At 35.4% G+C, this 26,117-nt stretch overlaps 1 protein-coding gene across 4 annotated transcripts in view; it reads right to left on the reverse strand.

Moving 5' to 3' along the window:
- BLTP1 (bridge-like lipid transfer protein family member 1) overlaps positions 1-26,117 on the reverse strand; it is a 207,206-nt gene that overhangs the window by 167,851 nt on the left and 13,238 nt on the right. For all 4 annotated transcript variants that reach the window (XM_073804868.1, XM_033856712.2, XM_033856714.2 and 1 more), the window contains exons 3-7: positions 23,538-23,667; positions 19,779-19,895; positions 13,572-13,650; positions 12,337-12,401; positions 433-619 (exon numbers count right to left, since the gene is read on the reverse strand). In XM_073804868.1, the coding sequence (XP_073660969.1) occupies positions 433-619; positions 12,337-12,401; positions 13,572-13,650; positions 19,779-19,895; positions 23,538-23,634 (545 nt within the window). In that variant the 5' untranslated portion in view covers positions 23,635-23,667. The remainder of the gene's footprint in view (positions 1-432; positions 620-12,336; positions 12,402-13,571; positions 13,651-19,778; positions 19,896-23,537; positions 23,668-26,117) is intronic.

A 26,117-nucleotide genomic window follows, 5' to 3' on the forward strand; every position in this document is an offset into this window, starting at 1 on the left:
GTGAAATGCCCGCGTACCACAAAAAAAACAGAAAAAAAAACCCAAAAAGAAAACAAATAGGTCAATGAACCAGAACGGAGAGCCCAGAAACAGATAAAATAATATAATTGTATATGCACCTTAGCTATGTATATGTATGTATAGACTTATGTATGTGCATTCAAAAGAATAAAAAACAAATTGATAGTAGTTATCAACAAAGAAGGAAGTAGAACTGGTGAGAAGAATAGACCGGGACTGCTTTTTCACATTACATAATTCTGTATTATTTGAAGTTTTTGAAGAATTATATACTTATTTGTGAGAATAAAAGTTTTAGTTAATCTACAAAGAAAGATTAGGCTGTGCTTAGGTAAACAGTGTTAATAATACTCTAATAAAAGTGGATGTTTAAATGTTGGAGATTAATAGAATTCAAGTCTGACAATCAACCTTTCAATTTTGGACTGGGTTCTTGTTCTTCCATTTTCTCGTGTTTTATCATCTTCTTTCTTGGGTAGAATTATTGTTGGCTCCAAACCAAACAATTCTTGAAGATGTCCATAAAGATCCGAACGATTATACACATGAAATTCAAAGTCATTGACTGTGATGTATAATCTAGTTTCTGCCTTTGGATCTAAAGACATCAATTACAAAATAAAAAGTTTTTAGTCAACTTTTTAAAAACTTTAGTCAAAGTTTTAAGTCAAATCTTTTCCACAGCTAAAGTAACTCAAATGATTTCTTTTAAAACAGAAGTCTATGATAAAAGGGAATAATATTTTAAAAGCAATAAAACATGGTCAAAAGAAAGAAAAAAGCTGATTTACTACAGTATTTCAATTTAGCACTCTAAAAACAATCTGAATTTCTACATTCTGGGTGTATAACAACAAAACTTAAAGACTGTATGCTAAGAGCAGCACAATGCCAATAACAGAGTAAAACTTTACCCCAATATAGCCATAAGTGTATACTAAAATATAAATAGTAAATTGTTCAAAGTATGATGCATTTAAATATCACACTATTATTTGAACTTGTGCATCATAGAAACCAGGACTTTTCATAAATACTAGTTTGTTTTTAAAAACTACGCAATGCTAAAACAAAGATTCTATAAACTGTAGACTCAAATAGTAATCTCAAATAAAAGACAATTATATTAAATATAAGTGACAATAGTAATAAATCCAAATATAGATACGGCACTTGTTCCTACTGAGAAAATAATCTAAGACAGTGCATCTCATGTCAACCAAAAAGGGTCAGAAGAAAGGTACCACAATCAGTGCTTTATTTTGTTATAAATGATACATGTGTTTTTTAAGACTTCTTTTTCAACCTTTATCTGTTTTTATCCCTGTCAAACAAATTCAATTGAAAGGCAATTAGAATTAGATATGACCAGTTAGAATAATTTAATTTTTTTAAATGGGTAAAGAGAATTACCAACTTTCATTTTAGTAGCTTAAGCTGTGGTTTAGTAAGGTACCAAATTTCACCAATATTAATTTCTTCTCAAATTATTAGCAAAACAGCATATGAGATGTCAAACACCCTAAATAAATGTAAATTTTAGTTTAAATTAACAAACGAAAAATACACTGCCACTCATATTTCAAAGATAAGCTGAGGAAAATGAATCAACACATTCATATTTTTATACAGTAATGCTTTTACTTTTACTCCAATCAAGGTTTTTTTCCCTCATTACTTCCTGAGACAAGAGAGGAAAAAAAGATAAACACAATCCTTCAAAAAACTAATGCTTAAGAGTTGTAACTTTTCTTATATTTTTTAGACAGCTCTTGACCTATGTTCTCTCTCCTATTTCTTCAGACTTATCAAATGGCTAAAAGCTAAGACGATCCCTAAGCTATTACATAAAGTGTGTTCCCCTTTTTCTTGCTGTAGGTCAAATTCTTAAAATTAAAATAAAAATAAGAAACACACTTTTTTAAAATACATATGAAGTATTCTAAGATTTAATAGTTATAAATATCATTATCATTTTTTTTTTTTTTTTTTTTTTGCGGTATGCAGGCCTCTCACTGTTGTGGCCTCTCCCGTTGCGGAGCACAGGCTCCGGACGTGCAGGCTCAGCGGCCATGGCTCACGGGCCCAGCCACTCCGTGGCATGTGGGATCTTCCTGGACCGGGCACGAACCCGCGTCCCCTGCATTGGCAGGTGGACTCTCAACCACTGTGCCACCAGGGAAGCCCTCATTATCATTTTTAAATAAGTAAATCAAACTTTATCACTCATTAGGTTTTAAACCTTTCTACAGTAATCATTCATGACCTCTTCTCAAAATGTCAGGGTCAAATATCCAGCAGCCTACTCAAATATCTCCAATTTGATGTCTAACAGGCATCACGCACTTGACATACCCAACCAAACACTCGATTTTCCCACCCAAACCTACTCCACAATATTCCCTACCTTATCAACAGCAAGTCAATCTTTTCAATTGCTCAGGCCAAAAAATTTGACTGCTCTCTTTCTTTCTTGTCCCAGATATTATCAGCAAATCTTGTCAGCTTTTCTTTCAACATATATCCAGAAACCACTCCTCACCACTCTGGCCCAAGTCCCCATCAACCTGCACCTGTTTTAACACAATAGCCTAGTAACTACTCTCCCTGCTTCTGCCCTTATTTCCCTTATGCCTGTGCTTTACACAGTGGCCAGATCTTTCAAAAATCCTATCTAGGGCTTCCCTGGTGGCGAAGTGGTTGAGAGTCCGCCTGCTGATGCAGGGGACACAGGTTCGTGCCCTGGTCTGGGAGGATCCCACATGCCACAGAGCGGCTGGGCCCATGAGCCATGGCCGCTGAGCCTGCGCGTCTGGAGCCTGTACTCCACAACGGAAGAGGCCACAACAGTGAGAGGCCCGCGTACCGGAAAAAAAAAAAAAAAAAAAAAACCCTAACTAAAATCATGTCACTCTCCTGTTTCCTAATTTTCTGATGGTCTCCTCTCTCATTGATACCAAGTTCCTTTAAAAGTGACTTATAAAATCTTATAGGATCTGCACTCTTCTCCCCTTCCAGTCCTCCCTCCAATAAACTGGCCTCCATTTTGGTTATAAACTAGAACCTGAACAACCAGGAAATGTCCTTCCCCCAGATAGTCACAATAACTCATTTCCTTAACTTGCTTCATGTTTCTGTTTAACCATCCGCTATCACTGAAGCCTCTCCCGACTTCCTTATGTACACAGCACCCTCCGTGCAAAACAGCACTCTCTTCTCTACTGACCCTACTCTGACTCTCCTCAATGCCATATTTTCCTCACTCACTCCTCGATGCTACATATATTTACTCGCTAATTATCTGAATCCTTCCCAAGCAAGGATTCAGAATGAAGCAAGCTCTTTAAGAGAAAAAACTTGTTTTATTCACTATCGTTTCTCTGGTGCCTAGAACAATTCTTAGTACATAGTAGGGCTCATTTGTATGAAAGAGGAACAGAGCATCTTACCACAAATCATGCTCCTAAGTAAAACAAAAATATCCTCAAACAAATAGATCTAAGACTTTTGGGAAACCCAACATGTGGAAGCATAATAAATGCAAAGTAGGTTATTTTTCTATTCCCACTTTGATCTATACAAGTAGGAATTAATCATTATGCAATTCTTCAAGGTCATAAAGCAACTCAATCAAAATTTACCTCAAAACTCATTTAAGGCATTTGTTTTCAAATTTACTTTTGGAACACTTGATCATAATCCCTGAATACAAATGCCTTGATCGTTAGGAATATACTATAAAGGCCAGTGGATGAGCTACAGAAGGAGCCATGGGGAAAATCAAGAGTCTGGACTAGCTCCTAACTGGATCAGCAGTGATGAATAAACAAATGATGACTGTATAAAAATGGAAACAGGATTATTCTCAATTTGATCTTCAACTTGCTGGACATGCACTTCTGATTCTCTTCTTTCAATATAACCGAAACGAAAGAATATAGCTACATTAACTTACTAAAGACAACAAGGTACAAAGATAAAGGTATTAATCTCTGAAAGTATTTTGAAAACACTGATAAACACTAAATACTTAATACTAAAACACTGCAAGATCCTCTCAACAATCCCTACCCATTTTCCCAACTGTTGTTTTTTTTTTGCATTATTTATTATTGATTGTCACCTCCCCCAACTAGAATGTAAACTCCATTAGAGATGATTTTTTCCTGTTGTGTTCACTCTTCTATCCCTGGTGCCTAAAACAGTGCCTGGTATGTAGAAGGGGCTCAATAAATATGTTAAATCCTTAAACAGAAATAATAGATGGCTTTTAAATTTTAAGTAAGATTGAACAAAATGCCCAGACCACTCTTTTCCTTCCAAAAATCACTTTAGAAAAATACTGAAGAAATAGTGAATCTATAAGCATTTTAAAAGCAGCTTTTGGTTTCATATTTTTAAATAGAGAAATTTAGCTGAGTTCACACTCAACTTCTTTGTTCTATTGCTTCTATTTGTTTCACCTGAATTACTAATATTCCAGCCAGCAAGCTATGTGATTAAACAGTAAATCAGATCTCCAAGCCTGGTTGATCTCCAAGCTTACATGGCCTTATTCTCTTCAGAGTCTTTGCCCAGGATCTTTTCTGTCAATAATACCAGCTTTCTGCCATCCCCAGGAAAATTCCATATGGCAATTCCCTCTCCATCTGTCAACCCCTATCCCAACAAACACAGATGCAAAAAGGTGGCCCAAGAGCACACCCATAGAGACAGAAACATAGGAAAAAGCACATACACAGAGGTGAGCACACATATACAGAGGGGGGCATGCACTCATTTAAGCACTCAAACACAGAACCACTCACAAAGACAAACACATACATACATATACTCTCACAGAGCCACACATGCAGATGCATGAATACAAGTACTACTGTACTAGCATATTCAGTACTCATAGCATCACCCTCACAGAGATAAGTATGTACATACAGAGCCCACATGCAGAGGTACCCCACACATAGACTGGGTTACCTTCCCAGGTCAACAGGGCACATCCTCATAAATAAACACCTGCCCTAACAGATAGATGAGCACTCTACCAAAAGACAGATAGGTTTCAAAGGCATGTATCTCTCATATATAGACATGTGAATACATGCATGCATACCCACACACACACGTAACTAAGAAGGACCCTGTGAGAACTTCTCAGAATAGAGAGCCACCCATGTCCTCTGCCTGCCTTTTGTCTCTAGAAAAACTTTAGTCAAAGAATTAATTTAATCAAAGAAGTGGAAAATGCAGAAAGAAAGGGAAATAGTCAAGCAAGACAAAATAATACTTTAGCCATTAAACAAAGTCAAGGACCTTTAGTTCTTCCTCAAGGACTACGGATAATATTCTGAGCCATGTCCTTTGAGCTGTTTTGCAGATACTGAAACCCCCATCAGGTGGAAGAAATTATCTGTATGCTGCCCACAAGCACGCAGACCCCAGACTGATTAGAACCAGAAGGCTGATGATGCTGACTCCCCATTACCTCACCACCAACCAATCAGAAGAATGTCCACAAGCTAATGACAATTTGCTCCTTGAACACTATAAGATTCCTCACTACCCGTTCCAGGGTGGGACACACAGTCTTGAGGACATTAGCCCGTTGTGGCCCCCTTTACCTGGCAAAGTAATAAAGCTATTTCTTTCTACTTCACCCAAAACTCTGTCTCTGAGATTTAATCCAGCACCAGTGTACAGAGGCCTAATTTCAGCAATACACATATACAGCTTTTCTGGGGGGGAAAGAAGAAAGTTGGGGAATCCTACACTAGATTCTCCAGGAATTAGAAAAAGGCAGTAAATAAACAGTAGAAAGGATATAAGATTTGATTCCTGTAACATTATTTACCAATGCTGTGACCTAAGGCAAGTACCTTAACCATGCTGAGCCTCATTTTTCTCATCTATAAAATGAGAATACCTCTACCTACCTGTAGGATTGCTCTATACCATAAATACTAGTTAGTTCCCTTGACTCTGCAGGTCAAATCCTTACTAGTCATATAAATTATCTATTCACTTTTGATTTGTACTGAATTCTCTTCTTTTTAAATAATTATTCATTTCATAATATGACATAATGTTCATCATAATAACAAAAGCAGCTCACCTCTATCGAACAGTTGCTATGTTCCAGGAACTGTTCTAGGCACTTTACTCATATAATCTCATTTAATCCTCACAACAACCCTAGCAGTTAGAGCCCAAGATTATATAACTAGGAAGCAGACTAAAATCCAGGTCTCTAAATAGGTTCTTAACCACAAAATAAAATTACTTATCAATTATATTAATACATGTAATGACTATTTCAAAAGCAAAAAAGTTATTAATCCCTGAAAACAGAAATGTACAAAACGGGTCCAGTTATTTCTTTGCATTTTATAAAAAAAAAAAACTGATCAATAGTCAAAACTTAAATGTAGTATTTAATTGTTAAATTCTGGTAACACTAGATTTCTCACTGACATTTATCTCTCCTGGAAATTTTAAAAGCAGTTTTTAGATTTCATTCATTCTGATGATACTGGGAGTCAAATGGAAAACTTTATTTTATACATAATTTAAGAAAGGTATAATCAACTGGCTCTTTTAAATCTTCTCTCTACATGAACACTGCTCTACCCTTGAAGGCAGAAATCTTCTCTTTCTCATACTCCTTGTCATCTAACATTCACATAATGGGCTTCCCAAACTCATTTTTTAATAAAATACCCAATAGATAGAAGTATAGACATAAAAGGCTCTTAACAAGCAGTTAATTTATGGAGGAAAAAAGTAAATGAATGTTGTAGAACAGCTTAAGTCTCCTAAGCTAATTGAGACTTCTTGTTTTCCAAAGGGAAATCAGGAAAAAGGCACTTATTTAATTATATAATTGGGACACATGTTATTTGCAGTAAAAAATCTAAAGTGCAGAAGTGCTGACAAAGTCTTGTAATACTTAGAATCGATACTTAGCACAAAGACAAAATAGTCTGCTGACCTTTTAAGAATTGTTCAGGGATTTTTAGTTCCTTTATGTATTTAACAAACAAGATCTAGATGCTACAAATTTAAAAGTACTAGATTATATTAGGCTAAAACTTCTAAGCAACAAAATAACAGAAAGGGACATACTTTACCATCATCCTTTCGCTTCTCAACAGCCCAAGAATTCCTCTGGATAAGAAGGATGCATGCCTAGTTTGTCAGACTAGTATGAATTTGAACACTATGATATATCACCACATATTAAGAGGCAACTGGCCCTGCTATTTATTTTCCAAAAGAATCCCTTAAAATTAAATACCCTAAAAATAAAATTTTTGACTGATATCCTAAGTGGTCTTTAGCCGACAACCATCTATAACAGATCACTAATTCGTGACCTAGGGCATATTTTACAACAAACTCTATGGTAAATGAATTAGATGTGTTCTGTTTTCTCTTTTTTAAAGGGTTAAACTGGACAAGTGACAACTTTAAATCTGCTCCTGGCTTAAATTATCCCAACCAAGCTCTATGGCATAGTAGTGTCAGCACTTAACACGCCTCTTTTCTCATAATAGAGCAGCTCTAAAACTTCCTAATGAAAATCTTGGTCCTACCCACCAATGGGGCCTATCTCCTTGGAAGGCTAGTGGCCATGTATCTTCTCAGGCACATGCCCCAGTTAGGCTTCTAAATTTTCCACCAAGAACTATCAATCATCTCTACTTCCTGCTTGGTTAACTGTCAAAGCACATGGATCTTCCCTTAATCAGCAAGAAGTAATATCCAGAATGTAAGGTCTTGCTACTGAATAGAGCTCACTATTTTAACCTATATTCCATAATATTGTCCAACTTTTTATCAAAAGCTTACTTTGCAGCCTATTCATTCCTCTACACTATATTCTACTGATAAATTCTGTCCCTTATAAATGCTAGACTAATAATGTAGTTAGACCAAACTGCTTATTCCTGCACTGTTATTTGGCATTGTGTCTTTACCTTTGAAGGGTGTAACTGTGAGCACATTGTTAAGAACGTCATCCTTTACGACAAAGAATATCTTTTAAAAGCATATGGAAGAGAAACTTCTTTGACCATTCACCAAAGCTGTGCTATTCATGAGCACATACATTTAAATTTTTAAAACTATGAGCAAATAATTAGAATTATAAAAGTGATAACTGATAAAGTCTACCAACTTTTAACATCACTGTAAAATGGAGGGGTGAGATCTTTTTTCTACTGCAAACCGCTGGCATAAAAAAAAATGAGAAAGAACAATTTGGAAAAAATAATTTAAATGTTATTCAATATTAAGAAAAACATAAAATATCCAAAAATTATGGTAATATTTCTGTTCTACATTATGGACAATTACAGAGGGAGAGCAGAGACACAGATTTATGTTAACATTAAGAGTGACAAAAAGAATTCAAGACACAAAGAAATGACAGGGGAGAGCCAGTCAAGGAAGGGCTAACATTTGAGCTATTATATTAGTCTTGGGTTATGCATCTCAAGTAGTGATTACATTTTGCTATATTCTCTGAAATGAGCTAAGTTCATATCACTCCCCTGCCCAAAAACCTTTCACGGCAGTGGCTGCCAGGTGTTCAATATCCTCCATAGCACAGCTTCCAAATTATACCCTATTATTCCTTTACCTTATATTTACCACCAAATGGAGTTGTTAATTCCTAAACATCCATTTTCCAACCTTATTGCCATTGGTCAAACCAGTTATTCCATCTGAGCTACCCTCCCACCCACTCCGCCTCTGCATGACACAGTCCTACTCACTGTCATCATCAAGCATGCTGCCTAAGAGATGGAACTTTCACAACAGCCCTCCATCTACCATTCTGCTTCTTGACCAATGGGCAGAACTTTCAACATCATCAAACCATGAACCAGCTGGGACCACACCAAGTGGTCCATACAAAAGTTGGTATGGACCAACTTTGAAGATGGTTCTCAGTATTTTTCCTTAACACACACTCATTGCTCCATTTTTTCTTTAATTACAATTGTTTGTATGCATGTATTCCCTCAAGTGGATGTGGATAGCACCTCTTTTTTTTATCCCCCACTCCAACTTAACACAATGATCAGTAAAGTGAATTCAAAATAAAAATCTGTTCAATTAGGTAAAGATTTTTATCAAAAGTTACCTCTTTCCTAAAGAACTTGGGTCAGTTACTCTTGACCCTCATCCATGTGTTTTGGTGAATAGCAATCCACTTTAAGATGTTACATTTCATGATAAAATGAATTATTTTCTTCAAAAAAAAAAAGACTATAAACAATTTAGGATGGTATTCCCTGTGTCAAAGAAAATTCTGAAATGGGCAATCGCAGTAGGCTTAGTTTAAGTCGTGCAGTTGCCTCTGGATACTGCAAATGTCTTCATTCCTCCCCATAAGCTGTGATCAGTATTTACCCATAAGAACTTCTAAGGAACCTTCTTAGGCCACATTTGACAAGGTTGTCTTATAAATATAAGAAGCACTAGACTGGAAGTTAGCAGACCTGGGTTTTTGTCCCAATTTTACCAGCTATAATCACAGTAGTTTCTGATTTTCCATCTGCCAAATGAGGGGTTTTGAGAACATTAATTGTTTCCAAATTGGTAACAGATTTTGAGAAAAATTGGTTGTTTCCTAACTGTGTTCCTTGGAATCCTGGGGTAAAAAGCATGGGGTGGAGGTGCCCTAAGGCCGAATGGGCTTCCTCACCCCACCACCCCCTAAAGCTTTACCAGTTCACATGAACATTTTAAAACACTAAAAAAAAAAAAAAAAAAAAAAAAATTGGGAATAAAATTCCTAATATAAATATACAAATAGTTTTTTTATCACAAACAAGCTATATAAATGAAGAGAATTTTTGTTTCAGCTCCATGGTAACCTTGTTAACAACAAAGCTTATGTTAACTAAACATGTAAAGAGAAAAAAAAAAAGATTAAGTCAAAACAGCAAGTCACCTAACAGACTACAAGATTAAAAGAAGCATGATGTGCTGAGGAAAAATATTCTCCTAAAGTAATCTATCTCTAAGGAACAAATCAGATGGACTTTTCAAACTAAATCAGAGGCAGAAATACTGGGCCTGCACAAAGTTAAGTAAATGTGTTAGAAGCTGGGACTGAGCTCAAAAAAACTTGGCTCTCAGGAATGAGCTTTAACCATCTCTAAAGTGTAAGATATCTTTACTTAACTGCCACCTTTAAGACTTAAAAATTAAAAAAAAAAAAAGCAAGAAAATTCTCTCCACAACATTTAACATGGTTAACAGTGTAGCAAAGTGACTCAAAATTTTGAATTTATTCAGATTTCATAAAAAGTCAAAACTTAAAAGATTCCCAATGCACTAACATAATATCTAAAGAACACTTTTTTTTTCCTGTGAGAATGCTTCTAGTAAATGCTAAGAAAAGAGGTAAAAAGGTTGGTTTAACAACTGATATTCTAAAATCACAGACTGAAGACTGGTAATAACATACAGCCAGCCATTCTTAATCACAGATGAAAGATTGTAAAAATCCTATTCCAAAGTCCCACAGAATACTTTTATCATATGAAGTCACTCAGCCTCTGTTCAAAATTATCTAATGTACAACTCTAATTTTTAGAAAACTTTTTCCAGACATGAAATTTGCCATTATTTCTTCTAATCATTCTGATTTCATTACCTCTTCAGATGTCAAATTGTAACCAACTAATGCCAACCTTTTCAAGGTAGAGTACATTATTACATATTATATAGGAGGGGCAAAAGATACGTGGGAGCAAGGAAATGACAGTTTAAAAAAAGACTAAACAATGGTGAAACAACAGCAAAATCTAAAAGTAATTTAGGATAGCTCAAAGTTTTGATAAGTTTTAAAACTTTTGGAACTTTAAACCTATTTTCCTATACAAACAAGTTATATACGATGGTAAGATTCCTAGGTGAGCTCACACACACACACACACACACACACACACACACACAAAACCCAACATTTAATTGCAAAATTCCAAAGTTATACAGAACCAACCACCATTTCAGAATCTCAATGGGGTGCCAGAAACAGAGGTCTTCATCGCTAAGAAAAGGTGGAGGGGTTTCATCCTCTTTTGACCTTACACTCCCAGGTCCCACTTAAAATCTCTGTAGTTATCAAAGTATGGTCCAGGGACCTCTGGGGAGATACTGAAACCCTTTTCGGAGGACCACAAAGTCAGAATTATTTTGATAGTATTATACTAAGATGTTTGACTTTTTCTCATTCTCCCATGAGTGGACAGTGGAGTTTTTTAAAGGCTACATGAAGTATATGGTACAACAGACTGAATATAAAAGCAGAGGTGAGAATTCAATTATCTTCCATTAGGATATTTCAAATATTTGCAAAATATAAAACAGTGTCACTCTTTTCACTAATTTTTTTGCTTTGGAAAAGTTATTCTTCATTAAATTTGTTATTTATTTTAAATTTGTTATTTATTTAAATTTGTTATTTATTTTATTTATTTACATATTTTAATATGTAATGGATTTATGATAGGTATTTTTAATGAAATAAAAACGTTTCTATAATGATCAGGCTTAATTTTGAATGCAGTAAATATAAATAGATATAACTTACATGAATAAAAGCTCTTTGGAATCCTCAATAATTTAGAACAATGTAATAGGTTCCTGAGATCAAAAATGTTTGAGAATCAATATTCTAGAAAGTAAAGACAAGGTGTACTCTCCTTGAGGCCACTGGTGTGGTTAATGTAGAGAAGGAAGGGTACATTCACAGACAGGAACACCTACAGTTGTGAAATGAAGATTTGAGGACAATATTCTGAGAGAAAATTCTGATGATAAAAAGCAGAACCAGAAGAGAGTCAAAGTCTGCAATTCCTCTTTTCTGCTCATCCTTACCATAGTAGATAAATGAGAATTAGTCACAATGTCACGTAAAAGTATAAATAAAGTCAAAGAAGCTGAAAAGTAAGAGAAGTGTCTGAGTAGAATGATTAAAGAGTGCTAGGAAGGCCACTCTAACCACAGTATGGGATTAAGTCCATAGATGTAATAGGAGGTAAGGGTGGAAATGTGGGTAAGGGTCATACTGAGAATAACCCTAAGTAAATAATAGGCTAAAGAAACTACATTTAACCATGCAAGAGGAAAGCTGCTGAAGGATTTCCAGCCAAGGGGTATTAAAATCAGTTCTGTAAACTCCAAAGCTTTTAAAAATATTTTTAACTATTACAAAATGTGAGACATTCCAACATCTACAAATGAAAATTCTGATTATATGACTGAAGATTTCAAACACATGAAAAAATGAAAGCTCACCATGTTGCTTCTGCTTTGGGTTATACATTTTCCACCACCGAAAAATTATAAATCCATCTTGAATTCTAAGCAAGATAAATTACAGAAATGAAAGCTTAAGTAACAATTTCCTTAACTCATTTCTTAATTAGTTATTATAAAATGCAGGCAATTGATAATAAGGAAATACACAAAATTTTCAACAGGACACTAGCATACCAAGATGTTTCATAATCTTCCAGTTAAGAAAGGAAAAGAAGATTTGCAAAGCTCTTAGATTCTTCTATTTAGGTAAACTGTAATACCACATTACATTTAACAGGAAAATAAAGTGTTAACAGAAAAAACTTTTTCTTTTATAAATTTAAATTTAAAATTTTTAAAATTTAAAAAAGGAGTTAAAATTATATAAACTAAAAGCCAAATCTTCAAAGGGGGATATTAGCACACTAAGGGAAAACTTTTAAAGATTTTCTTTCATTTCTACAATGATACAACACTTCATATCCCAGAAGCATGGAATTATAGCTTAACTTTTCCTTTTTACTTTTAACTTGGAAATAATTTTAGACTCACAAAGAAGTTACCTCTCTGTTATAAGTGAGGTATGAGGGCTGCCAAACCCTAGCACCTCTCAACTAATTCCATATCTTCAAGTTTTATCTAAGTAACAAATTTTAAGCAAATCACAAAAATAAGAGTAAGATTTTCTTTCAAGGCTTACAGAAGATGGAATATATCAAACATATGAACTATCATTTCTTATTATATTCAGATTTCATTTCCACCTTAAGGTAAAATTAGAAATGCTAGTAAGCGCTAAAAAATTCTAAAAACTTACTATCTATACTAAGGAACTAATGGATGAGAGTTATCAACGTCTCTGATCCTTGCTTACGTAACAAATGACCACAATGAATTCTACAACAAAAATGGTCAGGTAATCTAATGGCTCAATATTTAAAACTACAGATGATATAAGATTATTCATTTCCATAAGCTGCTATTCAATAATATTTTGCCAGCTTAAACCTTAGCTAAATTAGTCCACTGATAGAAACATTTAAAAAAATCAATTCACCAAGTATGAGTCACTGAAGAAAATGATTTTTGATTTATGATTTTATTTGAAAAGGCCAACATTTCTCATATAAAAAGCAAGTCATATTCAATACAGTATCATAATCAAAAAAAATTTTGAAATATTTCAAATTTGTTTAAGATGGGCCCACATTTATTTATGTATTTATTCTTACCTAATAGACATGTCTTCTGTAATGTAATAGATTTCACGAACCATGACTTTTCCAGAAAGAACAGAGAAAGAAAAGGAGCCTGTTGTAGGAAAAAAACAACAGCAATTAATGTAATTGTTTTGAAAGACAGTAGAGCCCTTAAAGCTTTAAATGCTCCTAGCATTCAATTTACTCAATAATTAAATGTTCTCTCCCTACTCCCTTTCTGATATCCTTAAAGCCTTACTAACCTTCTAACATTTTTCCCTCAAATATAATAAAAGTGCCACACATATCATCACTATGAACTGAGCTACTAAATAACTATATGAGAACATTATTTTATTTTATTTTATTTTTTGAGAACACTAGTTTAAACAGCTACTTCCTATGGATAAGTCCCTTAACTAGGCATAGCCATTAAATAAACCCAAAGCAGTGCAGGGGGCAGACAGGAGAAACAAGAAGAACTACAATCCTGAAGCCTGTGGAACAAAATCCACATTCACAGAAACACAGACAAGATGAAAAGGCAGAGGGCTATATACCAGATGAAGGAACAAGATAAAACCCCAGAAAAACAACTAAATGAAGTGGAGATAGGCAACCTTCCAGAAAGAGAATTCAGAATAATGATAGTGAAGATGATCCAGGACCTCAGAAAAAGAATGGAGGCAAAGATCGAGAAGATGCAAGAAATGTTTAACAAAGACCTAGAAGAATTAAAGAACAAACAAACAGAGATGAACAATACAATAACTGAAATGAAAACTACACTAGAAGGAATCAATAGCAGAATAACTGAGGCAGAAGAATGGATAAGTGACCTGGAAGACAGAATGGTGGCATTCACTGCTGCGGAACAGAATAAAGAAAAAGGAATGAAAAGAAATGAAGACAGCCTAAGAGGCCTCTGGGACAACATTAAACGCAACAACATTCACATTATAGGGGTCCCAGAAGGAGAAGAGAGAGAGAAAGGACCAGAGAAAATATTTGAAGAGATTATAGTCAAACACTTCCCTAACATGGGAAAGGAGGTAGCCACCGAAGTCCAGGAAGCGCAGCGAATCCCATACAGGATAAACCCAAGGAGAAACACGTCGAGACACATAGTAATCAAATTGGCAAAAATTAAAGACAAAGAAAAATTATTAAAAGCAGGAAAGGAAAAACGACAAATAGCATACAAGGGAACTCCCATAAGGTTAACAGCTGATTTCTCAGCAGAAACTCTACAAGCCAGAAGGGAGTGGCATGATATACTTAAAGTGATGAAAGGGAAGAAACTACAACTACCCTACAGGCAAGATTACTTTACCTGACAAGGATCTCATTCAGATTCGATGGAGAAATCAAAAGTTTTACAGACAAGCAAAAGCTAAGAGAATTCAGCACCACCAAACCAGCTCTACAACAAATGCTAAAGGAACTTCTCTAAGTGGGAAACACAAGAGAAGAAAAGGACCTACAAAAACAAACACAAAACAATTAAGAAAATGGTCATAGGAACCTACATATCGATAATTACCTTAAATGTTAATGGATTAAATGCTCCAACCAAAAGACACAGGCTTGCTGAATGGATACAAAAACAAGACCCATATATATGCTGTCTACAAGAGACCCACTTCAGACCTAGGGACACATTCAGACTGAAAGTGAGGGGATGGAAAAAGATATTCCATGCAAATGGAAATCAAAAGAAAGCTGGAGTAGCAATTCTCATATCAGATAAAATAGACTTTAAAATAAAGAATGTTACAAGAGACGAGGAAGGACACTACATAATGATCAAGGGATCAATCCAAGAAGAAGATATAACAATTATAAATATATACGCACCCAACATAGGAGCACCTCAATACATAAGGCGACTGCTAACAGCTATAAAAGAGGAAATCGACAGTAACACAATAATAGTGGGGGACTTTAACACCTCACTTACACCAATGGACAGATCACCCAAAATGGAAATAAATAAGGAAACAGAAGCTTTAAATGACACAACAGACCAGATAGATTTAACTGATATTTATAGGACATTCCATCCGAAAACAGCAGATTACACTTTCTTCTCAAGTGCGCATGGAACATTCTCCAGGATAGATCACATCTTGGGTCACAAATGAAGCCTCAGTAAATTTCAGAAAAATGAAATCATATCAAGCATCTTGTCTGACCACAACGCTATGAGATTAGAAGCCAATTACAGGGAAAAAAACATGTAAAAAACACGTACACATGGAGACTAAACAATACGTTACTAAATAACCAAGAGATCACTGACGAAATCAAAGAGGAAATCAAAAAATACCTAGAGACAAATGACAATGAAAACACGACGATCCAAAACCTATGGGATGCAGCAAAAGCAGTTCTAAGAGGGAAGTTTATAGCTATACAAGCCTACTTCAAGAAACAAGAAAAATCTCAAGTAAACAATAAAAACTTACACCTAAAGGAACCAGAGAAAGAACAAACAAAACCCAAAGTTAGCAGAAGGAATGAAATCATAAAGATCAGAGCAGAAATCAATGAAATAGAAACAAAGAAAACAATAGCAAAGATCAATAAAACTAAAAGATGGTTCTTTGAGAAGATAAATAAAATTGATAAACCATTAGCCAGACTCATCAAGAAAAAGAGTGAGAGGACTCAAATCAATAAAATTAGAAATGAAAAAGAAGTTAAAACAGACACTGCAGAAATACAAAGCATCCTAAGAGACTACTACATGCAACTCTATGCCAATAAAATGGAGAACCTGGAAGAAATGGACAAATTTTTAGGAAGGTATAACCTTCCAAGACTGAACCAGGAAGAAACAGAAAATATGAACAGACCAATCACAAATAATGAAATTGAAACTGTGATTAAAACTCTTCCAACAAACAAAAGTCCAGGACTTCACAGGTGAATTCTATCAAACATTTAGAGAAGAGCTATCACCCATCCTTCTCAAACTCTTCCAAAAATTGCAGAGGAAGGAACACTCCCAAATTCATCCTATGAGGCCACCATCACCCTGATACCAAAACCAGACAAAGACACTACAAAAAAAGAAAATTACAGACCAATATCACTGATGAATATAGATGCAAAAGTCAACAAAATACTAGCAAACAGAATCCAACAACACATTAAAAGAATCATACACCATGATCAAGTCAGATTTATCCCAGGGATGCAAGGATTCTTCAATATATGCAAATCAATCAATGTGATCCACCATATTAACAAATTGAAGAATAAAAACCATACGATCATCTCAATAGATGCAGAAGATGCTTCCGACAAAATTCAACACCCATTTATGATAAAAACTCTCCAGAAAGTGGGCATATAGGGAACCTACCTCAACATAATAATGGCCATATATGACAAACCCACAGCAAACATCATTCTCAATGGTGAAAACTGAAAGCATTTCCTCTAACATCAGGAATGAGACAAGGATGTCCACTCTTGCCATTATTATTCAACATAGTTTTGGAAGTCCTAGCCATGGCAATCAGAGAAGAAAAAGAAATAAAACGAATACAAACTGGAAAAGAAGAAGTAAAACTGTCACTGTTTGCAGATGACATGATACTATACATAGAGAATCCTAAAAATGCCACCAGAAAACTTCTAGAGCTAATTGATGAATTTGGTAAAGTTGCAGGATACAAAATTAATGCACAGAAATCTCTTGCATTCCTATACACTAATGATGAAAAATCTGAAAGAGAAATTATGGAAACACTCCCATTTACCATTGCAACCAAAAGAATAAAATACCTAGGAATAAACCTACCTAGGGAAACAAAAGACCTGTATGCAGAAAACTATAAGACACTGATAAAAGAAATTAAAGATGATACCAACAGATGGAGAGATATACCATGTTCTTGGATTGGAAGAATCAATATTGTGAAAATGACTATACTACCCAAAGCTATCTACAAATTCAATGCAATCCCTATCAAATTACCAACGGCATTTTTTACGGAACTAGAACAAATCATCTTAAAATTCGTATGGAGACACAAAAGACCCCAAATAGCCAAAGCAGTCTTGAGGGAACAAAACAGAGCTGGAGGAATCAGACTCCCTGACTTCAGACTATACTACAAAGCTACAGTAATCAAGAAACTATGGTAGTGTCACAAAAACAGAAACATAGATCAATGGAACAAGACAGAAAGCCCAGAGATAAACCCACGCACCCATGGTCAACTAATCTATGACAAAGGAGGCAAAGATATACAATGGAGAGAAGACAGTCTCTTCAATAAGTGGTGATGGGAAAACTGGACAGCTACATGTAAAAGAATGAAATTAGAACACTCCCTAACACCATACACAATAATAAACTCAAAATGGATTCGAGACCTAAATGTAAGACCGGACACTATAAAACTCTTAGAGGAAAACATAGGAAGAACACTCTTTGACACAAGCCACAGCAAGATCTTTTTTGATCCACCTCCTAGAGTAATGGAAATAAAAACAAAAATAAACAAATGGGACCTAATGAAACTTCAAAACTTTTGCACAGCAAAGGAAACCATAAACAAGACCAAAAGACAACCCTCAGAATGGGAGAAAATATTTGCAAACGAATCAACGGACAAAGGATTAATCTCCAAAATATATAAACAGCTCATGCAGCTCAATATTAAAGAAACAAACAACCCAATCCAAAAATGGGCAGAAGACCTAAATAGACATTTCTCCAAAAAAGACATACAGATGGTCAAGAAGCACATGAGAAGCTGCTCAACATCACTAATTATGAGAGAAATGCAAATCAAAAGTACAATGAGGTATCACCTCACACCAGTTAGAATGGGCATCATCAGAAAATCTACAAACAACAAATGCTGGAGAGGGTGTGGAGAAAAGGGAACCCTCTTGCACTGTTGGGGGGAATGTAAATTGATACAGTCACTATGGAGAACAGTATGGAGGTTCCTTAAAAAACTAAATATAGAATTACCATATGATCCAGCAATCCCACTACTGGGCTCATACCCAGAGAAAACCATAATTCAAAAAGACACATGCACCCCAATGTTCATTGCAGCACTATTTACAATAGCCAGGTCATGGAAGCAACCTAAATGCCCATCGACAGACGAATGGATAAAGAAGTAGTGGTACATATATACAATGGAATATTACTCAGCCATAGAAAGGAACGAAATTGAGTCATTTGTTGAGACGTGGATGGATCTAGAGACTGTCATACAGAGAGAAGTAAGTCAGAAAGAGAAAAACAAATATCGTATATTAACGCATGTATGTGGAACCTAGAAAAATGGTACAGATGAACCGGTTTGCAGGGCAGAAGTTGAGACACAGATGTAGAGAACAAACGTATGGACACCAAGGGGCGAAAACCGCAGTGGGGTGGGGATAGTGGTGTGCTGAATTGGGTGATTGGGATTGATATATATACACTGATGTGTATAAAATTGATGACTAGTAAGAACCTTCAGTATAAAAAACAAACAAACAGAAAACCCAAAGCAGTGACTAATTCACCATTCTTCTCCATTAATTTGGGTGACTCCAGGAACCAGTCATTGCCTCAAATTAATGAAAGAGTACTTACGTTTGAGAGAAGTTTTATTTATGACCACTAAGAGGTACTCAACTCTAAGGAAGATCAGAAACATTCTATTTGCTGACTCCTCACCCCTTTTTCCCAGTGGTTTAGGGCTTTCTAAGGCATATAACTTCCTAATACACCCTCCTATCTATTTGCAAACTTCCCATTTATAAGTAGTCAAGCTAAACTAATAAAGAAGGCTACAAAATGAAATACACAAGATGATTCCACTTACAGTTATAGATTTTTTAGGTATCAGTTTAAAAAAAAACAGTAAAACTTCATCAAGCATTAGAAATTTTCTTTGGATAGCAGGACCTCAAGAAACTTCTAGTTCCATATTTTATATGTCTAGATTTTTCAAATTATTTTAATGATTATCTCTTATGAGCCAAAAAAAAAAAAAAGGCTTAGAAACACTTTAAGAAATAAGAATGAGGTAAAGGACATAACCAAGTGGTAGTTCAACTCTACTTGAAGTATATGCTATATGAGAGAAATTCCAGTTAGATTAGTTTAACTTTCATAAAACAAAGGTAAATTCCTAAAGCTACTATCTGTTTATAAAATACATATTTACAATATACATCTCAAGATTACACAGAAGAAAAAAATTACTCAAAACTTACCAATATGGATATAGCCATGCTTGTATAATCTGTTAAGAACCAGTGTTAAAATAAGACCAACATTCCGAGAATTATAATATGTGAGATAAATAATCCATCCACAGGACAAAATGGTAGCTGTTGGGAGAAAAAAATGCAGAAAATAAAGGATCTCACTATATGTTTCCTTCAATCATCTTAGTATCTCAATAAAAATTTGTTAGTGAAAGATCATTTATCATGTTCAGAAACAAGAGGATTTACTTCCATATGGTAAAATGTCCTCTTACAATTTAATAACTTGAATTTTCAAAACCAGAAGTTGATTCTTTATCCAACTTTCTTCATTCCCTGTAAGTCATTAGCCAGAAAAACACAGATTTCAATCAGATGAAGTAAAGCAATGTTTCAAGTAAAACTGCTTCTCTTTTTTTCCTGTTTTCTTTTTCACTCCTTTGTACTGCTTTAGTTATTAAACATACACAAAGATGTTCTGGGACGAAAAAGTCCATATTTCTGAATATTTTGAAAAAGAAAACTACCTTTATTAGGCTAAAAGCTCACTTCTAATACAGTCCACTTAAAAATAAAGAAAACGTTTTTTTTTTACATCATAGAAAAGTCACTTTTTTTTTAAATAAATTTATTTATTTTATTTTTGGCTGTGTTAGATCTTTGTTGCTGCGCACGGGCTTTCTCTAGTTGTGGCGAGCGGGGCTACTCTTCGTTGCGGGGTGCGGGCTTCTCATTGTGGTGGCTTCTCTTGTTGTGGAGCATGGGCTCCAGGCGCATGGGCTTCAGTAGTTGTGGCACATGGGCTCAGTAGCTGTGGCTCACGGGATCTAGAGTGCAGGCTCAGTAGTTGTGGCACACGGGCTTAGCTGCTCCATGGCATGTGGGATCTTCCTGGATCAGGGCTCGAACCCGTGTCCCCTGCACTGGCAGGTGGATTCTTAACCACTGTACCACCAGGGAGGGAAGCCCGAAAAGTCACTTTTTAAAAAGTCAACAGTCTCTGCTTTTAAACTACTATTGGAAAAAAGTGACAATTTTAACCTACTTCAAGATATATCTATATTAAATAGGCCACCAAATACTATTTTGCTGCAATTGATAAGACGATAACTTACTTTTAAAGAACACCAGTAAATATTACTACAGTAAACAATATTCTAAATTTGATCATGAGTTTTTCATGAAAAGTTTATGGTCACTTATAAAATTTATAGTATTCCCAAAAAACCTAGTTCGTAAACACACAAAACGTGAAACACAAGAAAGTATTTTTCAATGAATTTTCTTTTACTTATCCATTTAAATAGTATAACTATTTTCTAGATTAAGACAGTAATATAAAGCAATTTAATAGGTGTAACCTTTTAGTACCATCATATTAAGTTCGTAAAATTTTTTAAAAATTATTTAACATAGGGCTTCCCTGGTGGTACAGTGGTTGAGAGTCCACCTGCCGATGCAGGGGACACGGGTTCGTGCCCGGGTCCGGGAGGATCCCACATGCCACAGAGCGGCTGGGCCCGTGAGCCATGGCCGCTGAGCCTGCGCGTCCGGAGCCTGTGCTCCACAACAGGAGAGGCCACAGCAGTGAGAGGCCCGCGTACCGCAAAACAACAAAAAAAAATTATTTAACATAGATAAGACAAAGCAGTCATTGAGAGTCAAAATACAACATTCCTCAAGGTAGCTTAGATTGATGGTAATAGCTCTGAGGTAGCAAGTGCTATGATTTGCCCATAAAAATTATTTCTAGAACAATTCTTTTGAACACTTATTTTCATGGTACAACATTGTTTTAAGCTAAAGTCATTTTGCATTAATTTTTACTGTAAATCACCGTGTGAAGAGCAGGTAGTTACGGGCCCTTCAGAAAGGCAAAAGGTATTTGCTGAGGACTTCCCTGGTGGCGCAGTGGTTCAGAGTCCGCCTGCAGATGCAGGGGACATGGGTTTGTGCTGCGGTCCGGGAAGATCCCACATGCCGCGGAGCGGCTGGGCCCGTGAGCCATGGTCGCTGAGCCTGCGCGTCTGGAGCCTGTGCTCCGCAACGGGAGAGGCCACAACAGTGAGAGGCCCGCGTACCGTAAAAAAAAAAAAAAAAAAAAAAAAGGTATTTGCTGAGAAAGTACGCTTCTTTCCCAGAGAGTAACCACCTGAGGATTATGGCCTTTTCACTGTACCACGTCCCCCCATCCCCTTCAACAGCGTAAGGCCATTAGTAAAACAGAGGGATTAAACAATCCCTCAAGGTTTTTCTGTTCGTTGCTATTATTTCCACCTTAAAGAAAGGAGCTGTATACAATGTGAAAATGAGAAAATCAAGGTGACAGGAGAAGGGGCACCTAGGAAATAAGAAAGAATTCTGCCGGGACTTCCCTGGTGGTCCAGTGGGTAAGACTCCACGCTCCCAACACAGTGGGCCCAGGTTTGATCCCTGGTTGGGAACTAGATCCCGCATGCATGCTGCAACTAAGAGTCCGCAAGCTGCAACTAAAGATCCCGTATGCTGCAATGAAGATCCCGATTGCTGCAACTAAGACCCAGCACAGCCAAAATAAATAAATAAATGTTAAAAAGGAAAAAAGAAAGAATTCTGCCTTTAATTAAACTAAAAGGTAATTTTTAAATGCTGCTTTTATGACGTTATATTTCACAGTATTGTTTTGCATTTCATTTTACTTTTTATTTTTCATTAATGATAATTTACAGTAGTTCATGTTTGTCAATTAGGAAAAAAAAACTTGAAGTTGAAATGGTAATCCAATCCTACCTACAAATCATGAATCATTATAATTCCCTTTATATACACTTCACCTCTACCATAACCCTACCATGCATCCTGCAGTGTCATGAAAGAAGCATACGCCTGCACTCAGAAAAAAACAGCTGTGTAACCTGTGTGAGTTAATTAATCCTTATGGGCCTCAATTCCCCAACATGTTAATAGGAAAATAACACCTACCCTCATAAGTCTGCTGTGAGCATTAAGTGAGACAGCATATGCAAAATGCCTGTGGCATGTGGCACACAAAGGATGCTCAATAAATATTACCTCAATAAATATTACCATTACCCTCCCTTTCCTCTCTCACCCCATCTTACCCTTCCTACTTTCCTCTCTGTATCTTTCTAATTCCTATGCTAAAATTCAAGTCAAACACCATCCTTCCACAAAACATCCTGGGCAGTAACAGCCTACAGTAACCTCTCCCTTCCTTGGTATTTTATTTGTATTTCTTCTTATTTGTTCATACTCATTCATTCACTCGTATTTCTTCCCTCTCTCTGCAATTTAAGTATACACTGTCTTGTATTATTTGTGTACACCTAGAAAAGTTCGGCAATATAAGACAAAAAAACTTATTACTGGAAAAGCCCACTGTCAAGTGCATAAAGAGTGAGGAAAGAGATGAGAAGATTAATTTGGCAAAAACATATTTACCACAAGGATTTATCACTTTTATAATAAAACAAAAGTGTTTGCTTGTATGTTGGGATGGGGAATGGAAGAGCTGATCTGAAACAGGAAAGATAAGCTATGTCTTTCTTCTCATCCCACTTCTCCTAAGTCAGACAAGGAGGCAGTCTAAGGAAAACAGCCTTCCAGAGCAAATATTCATAGAAGCATAGATTAAAATCTTCTCCCCAAAAAATAAACAAATGGTACTGTAAGCATTCTAACTTCAGTCAACCACTGCTTAAAATCTGGCAGTTGTTAATCCATACACAGAGAACAATAAAGTACAAGAAAATATATTCTACTTACCAACAAGAAGCCAAACAACATTGGAATTGTGCTCTGTAAGAAAATCTTCTAATTGAGTGATACTAGGAACAATACTCTCATTCTTCCTTTGATCCATTACTTAAGTTTTTCCAGAATAGCACCTAAGGGCCTGAAAGAGTTCAAAGGTTAAATTTAGAACTTAACCTATGTAAGGGGAAAATAAGGTGAATTTAATAAATGTGAAAGTTTATTAAATCATATTCTGCTTTCTTCAATAAGAAGAAATTTGTTATATTTACAAAAATATAACAAACAACAAACATGTCCACATTTCTACATAAAATATAAAACAATGTATCATATTTTTAATGTCCTGATTTCACCATTCTAAGTATGAATAGAGACTCAGGTTCATTTACTATACTCTGGCTCAAAATAAGAGGGACATAATTATTCTTAAATCTAATCTAAGATATCTATCTCAACAACAAAGGAGTAAGTATTAATCATCTACATTAGACAAATTCACCTAGACTTGTCCTAAAAACTGCTACTTAATAATAATATATTTATATATTAAGTTGTATTAACACTTCTTAACCTCTATCAGCTGTGCATTCCCATTATTCCATGGAGAAACAATCTTCCTAGTTTAGATTCACTCTGGATAGTTTGGACAGGAAGCAGATCTCCTGCTACCGGATGCTCAGGATAAATTACATCATATGTCAAATTGTGATCAGACATGAAAAATGTATGTATGTGTGTGTGTGTGTATGTAAGTGTGTGTGTGTGTGCGCGTGTGTACGTACTGAGAATGAGCAAAAAGTGAGGAATGAAAGTTTTGATTTTATGATCTAAGAAACAAGAGAATTATCCCTCTGATAATACAGCATTAGCATGACTAACCCAACTCACCTATAACAAAATTATCTTGTGATAAATCAGAAAAAGGGGGGAAAGAAGCTAGACAAAGAAAGCTATGCAGTTAATAATCCCTTAAGACCAAACAGTATATGTGACTTTTATGAACAACTAGAAAAACAGATTTTAAAACAGGAAGAATATGTGGGAACAACTTTCTAGATGAAATTCAGTACAGTTAGCTTGTCAACTTGAAAGTGTTTTCTGTTTACTCGCCACAAATCTATCTTCATAGATCACAAAACAAGTTTAAAAACTGGGTGAAACAACATTGCAAGATACTATCTACAAGAGATTACAATATTTCATATTTCTACATTGTTGAAATCAGTATAATTTAGAGGCAAATTAAACATGCATTTTTAAAAAATGAAGAGCTCAGTAATAAAAGGTTTATTATTAAAAGTGATATGCAAACCTAAGGGCAAGATGGCTAGAGAAATTTTTTTAATGTTTTCATTTTTCAGTAAACCTTTTTTCCTATGTTTTAGAGAGTAAAAAATGTTCACATATTGAAAATACTGGTGGTGGCCAAAGGCGTGGGGTGGCGGAAATGACTGAAGATGTTCAAAGGGTACAAACTTCCAGTTATAAGATAAATAAGTTCTGGGACTGTAATGAACAGCATGGTGACTATAGTTAACAATACTGTATTGCATATTTGAAAGTTGCTAAGAGATCTTAAAATTTCACATCACAAAAACGAACAACGTGTAACTATGCAAAGTGATGGATGTTATCTAAACTTACTGTGGAAATCATTTTGCAATATATACATATAGCAAATCATTATGTTGTACACATTAAACTAATACAATGTTATATGTCAATTATGTTTCAATAAAACTGGGGAAAATGCTGTATTTTTCAAGGCTTTGAAAAATCTGTCAACTAGCAACTTAAAATTTGGAGGCTAACTTTTACAACATGAGCTTCCTTTCTCCCCTTTTCAGTTTTGTAGACTAGAAGAAGTAAAATTTTTAAAAGAGAGAAAACACTTTGAAAAGACCTATAATCTAAAACCAAATATTCACATATTATATAGTGGTTTACATATTATAAAATAACATCTATACCTATTTCATACTTATTTTTACCATTTTACAGTTGTATCACCAGCACACTACTGAGGATGAAAAGAGCATGTGGTGACTCCTAGGGGATGCTCCCTGAGGGATGTACCCTGGCATTCAGATCTCCACATAAAAGGGAAAGTGATCTATCTACCAAAAGGATCTACAGTCCTCATGCAAAATCACCTGGACCACCCACCACTGTAACAACCCACAGACAAAGAGAATGTAATTAGGAAGAGGGTATTCAAGTTACCAAGAGAGAAAAATGCAGTATCACACAGTTTTAACCAACATTTGTCCAATTACTAGTTAATGCAAAACCTTTAAGAGAAATCAACAGACAAAGCCTCAATAGTTAAAAGAACATATTTTGAGCAAATACAGAAGTAAAGGCTAAGACTTAACAAGGCCCCTAAAGTAAACAGTAGACATTCTGGCATAAAGTAAGTGAGTAAAGATAACACTGGACACAGAAAATCCAGACTGAACCGGGGCTATATGCCTTGCCACACTGTTTAAGTGGCACACCACCAATCCTTTAAGGAAGAGGAAGTGGAGACTGATATAAGAACCTACAGCAAAACCTTTTCATGGAGCAAATGATGGAATAAAAAACAAA

Source organism: Tursiops truncatus, chromosome 5 (assembly GCF_011762595.2).
Source record: "Tursiops truncatus isolate mTurTru1 chromosome 5, mTurTru1.mat.Y, whole genome shotgun sequence".
Lineage (NCBI taxonomy): Eukaryota > Metazoa > Chordata > Mammalia > Artiodactyla > Delphinidae > Tursiops > Tursiops truncatus.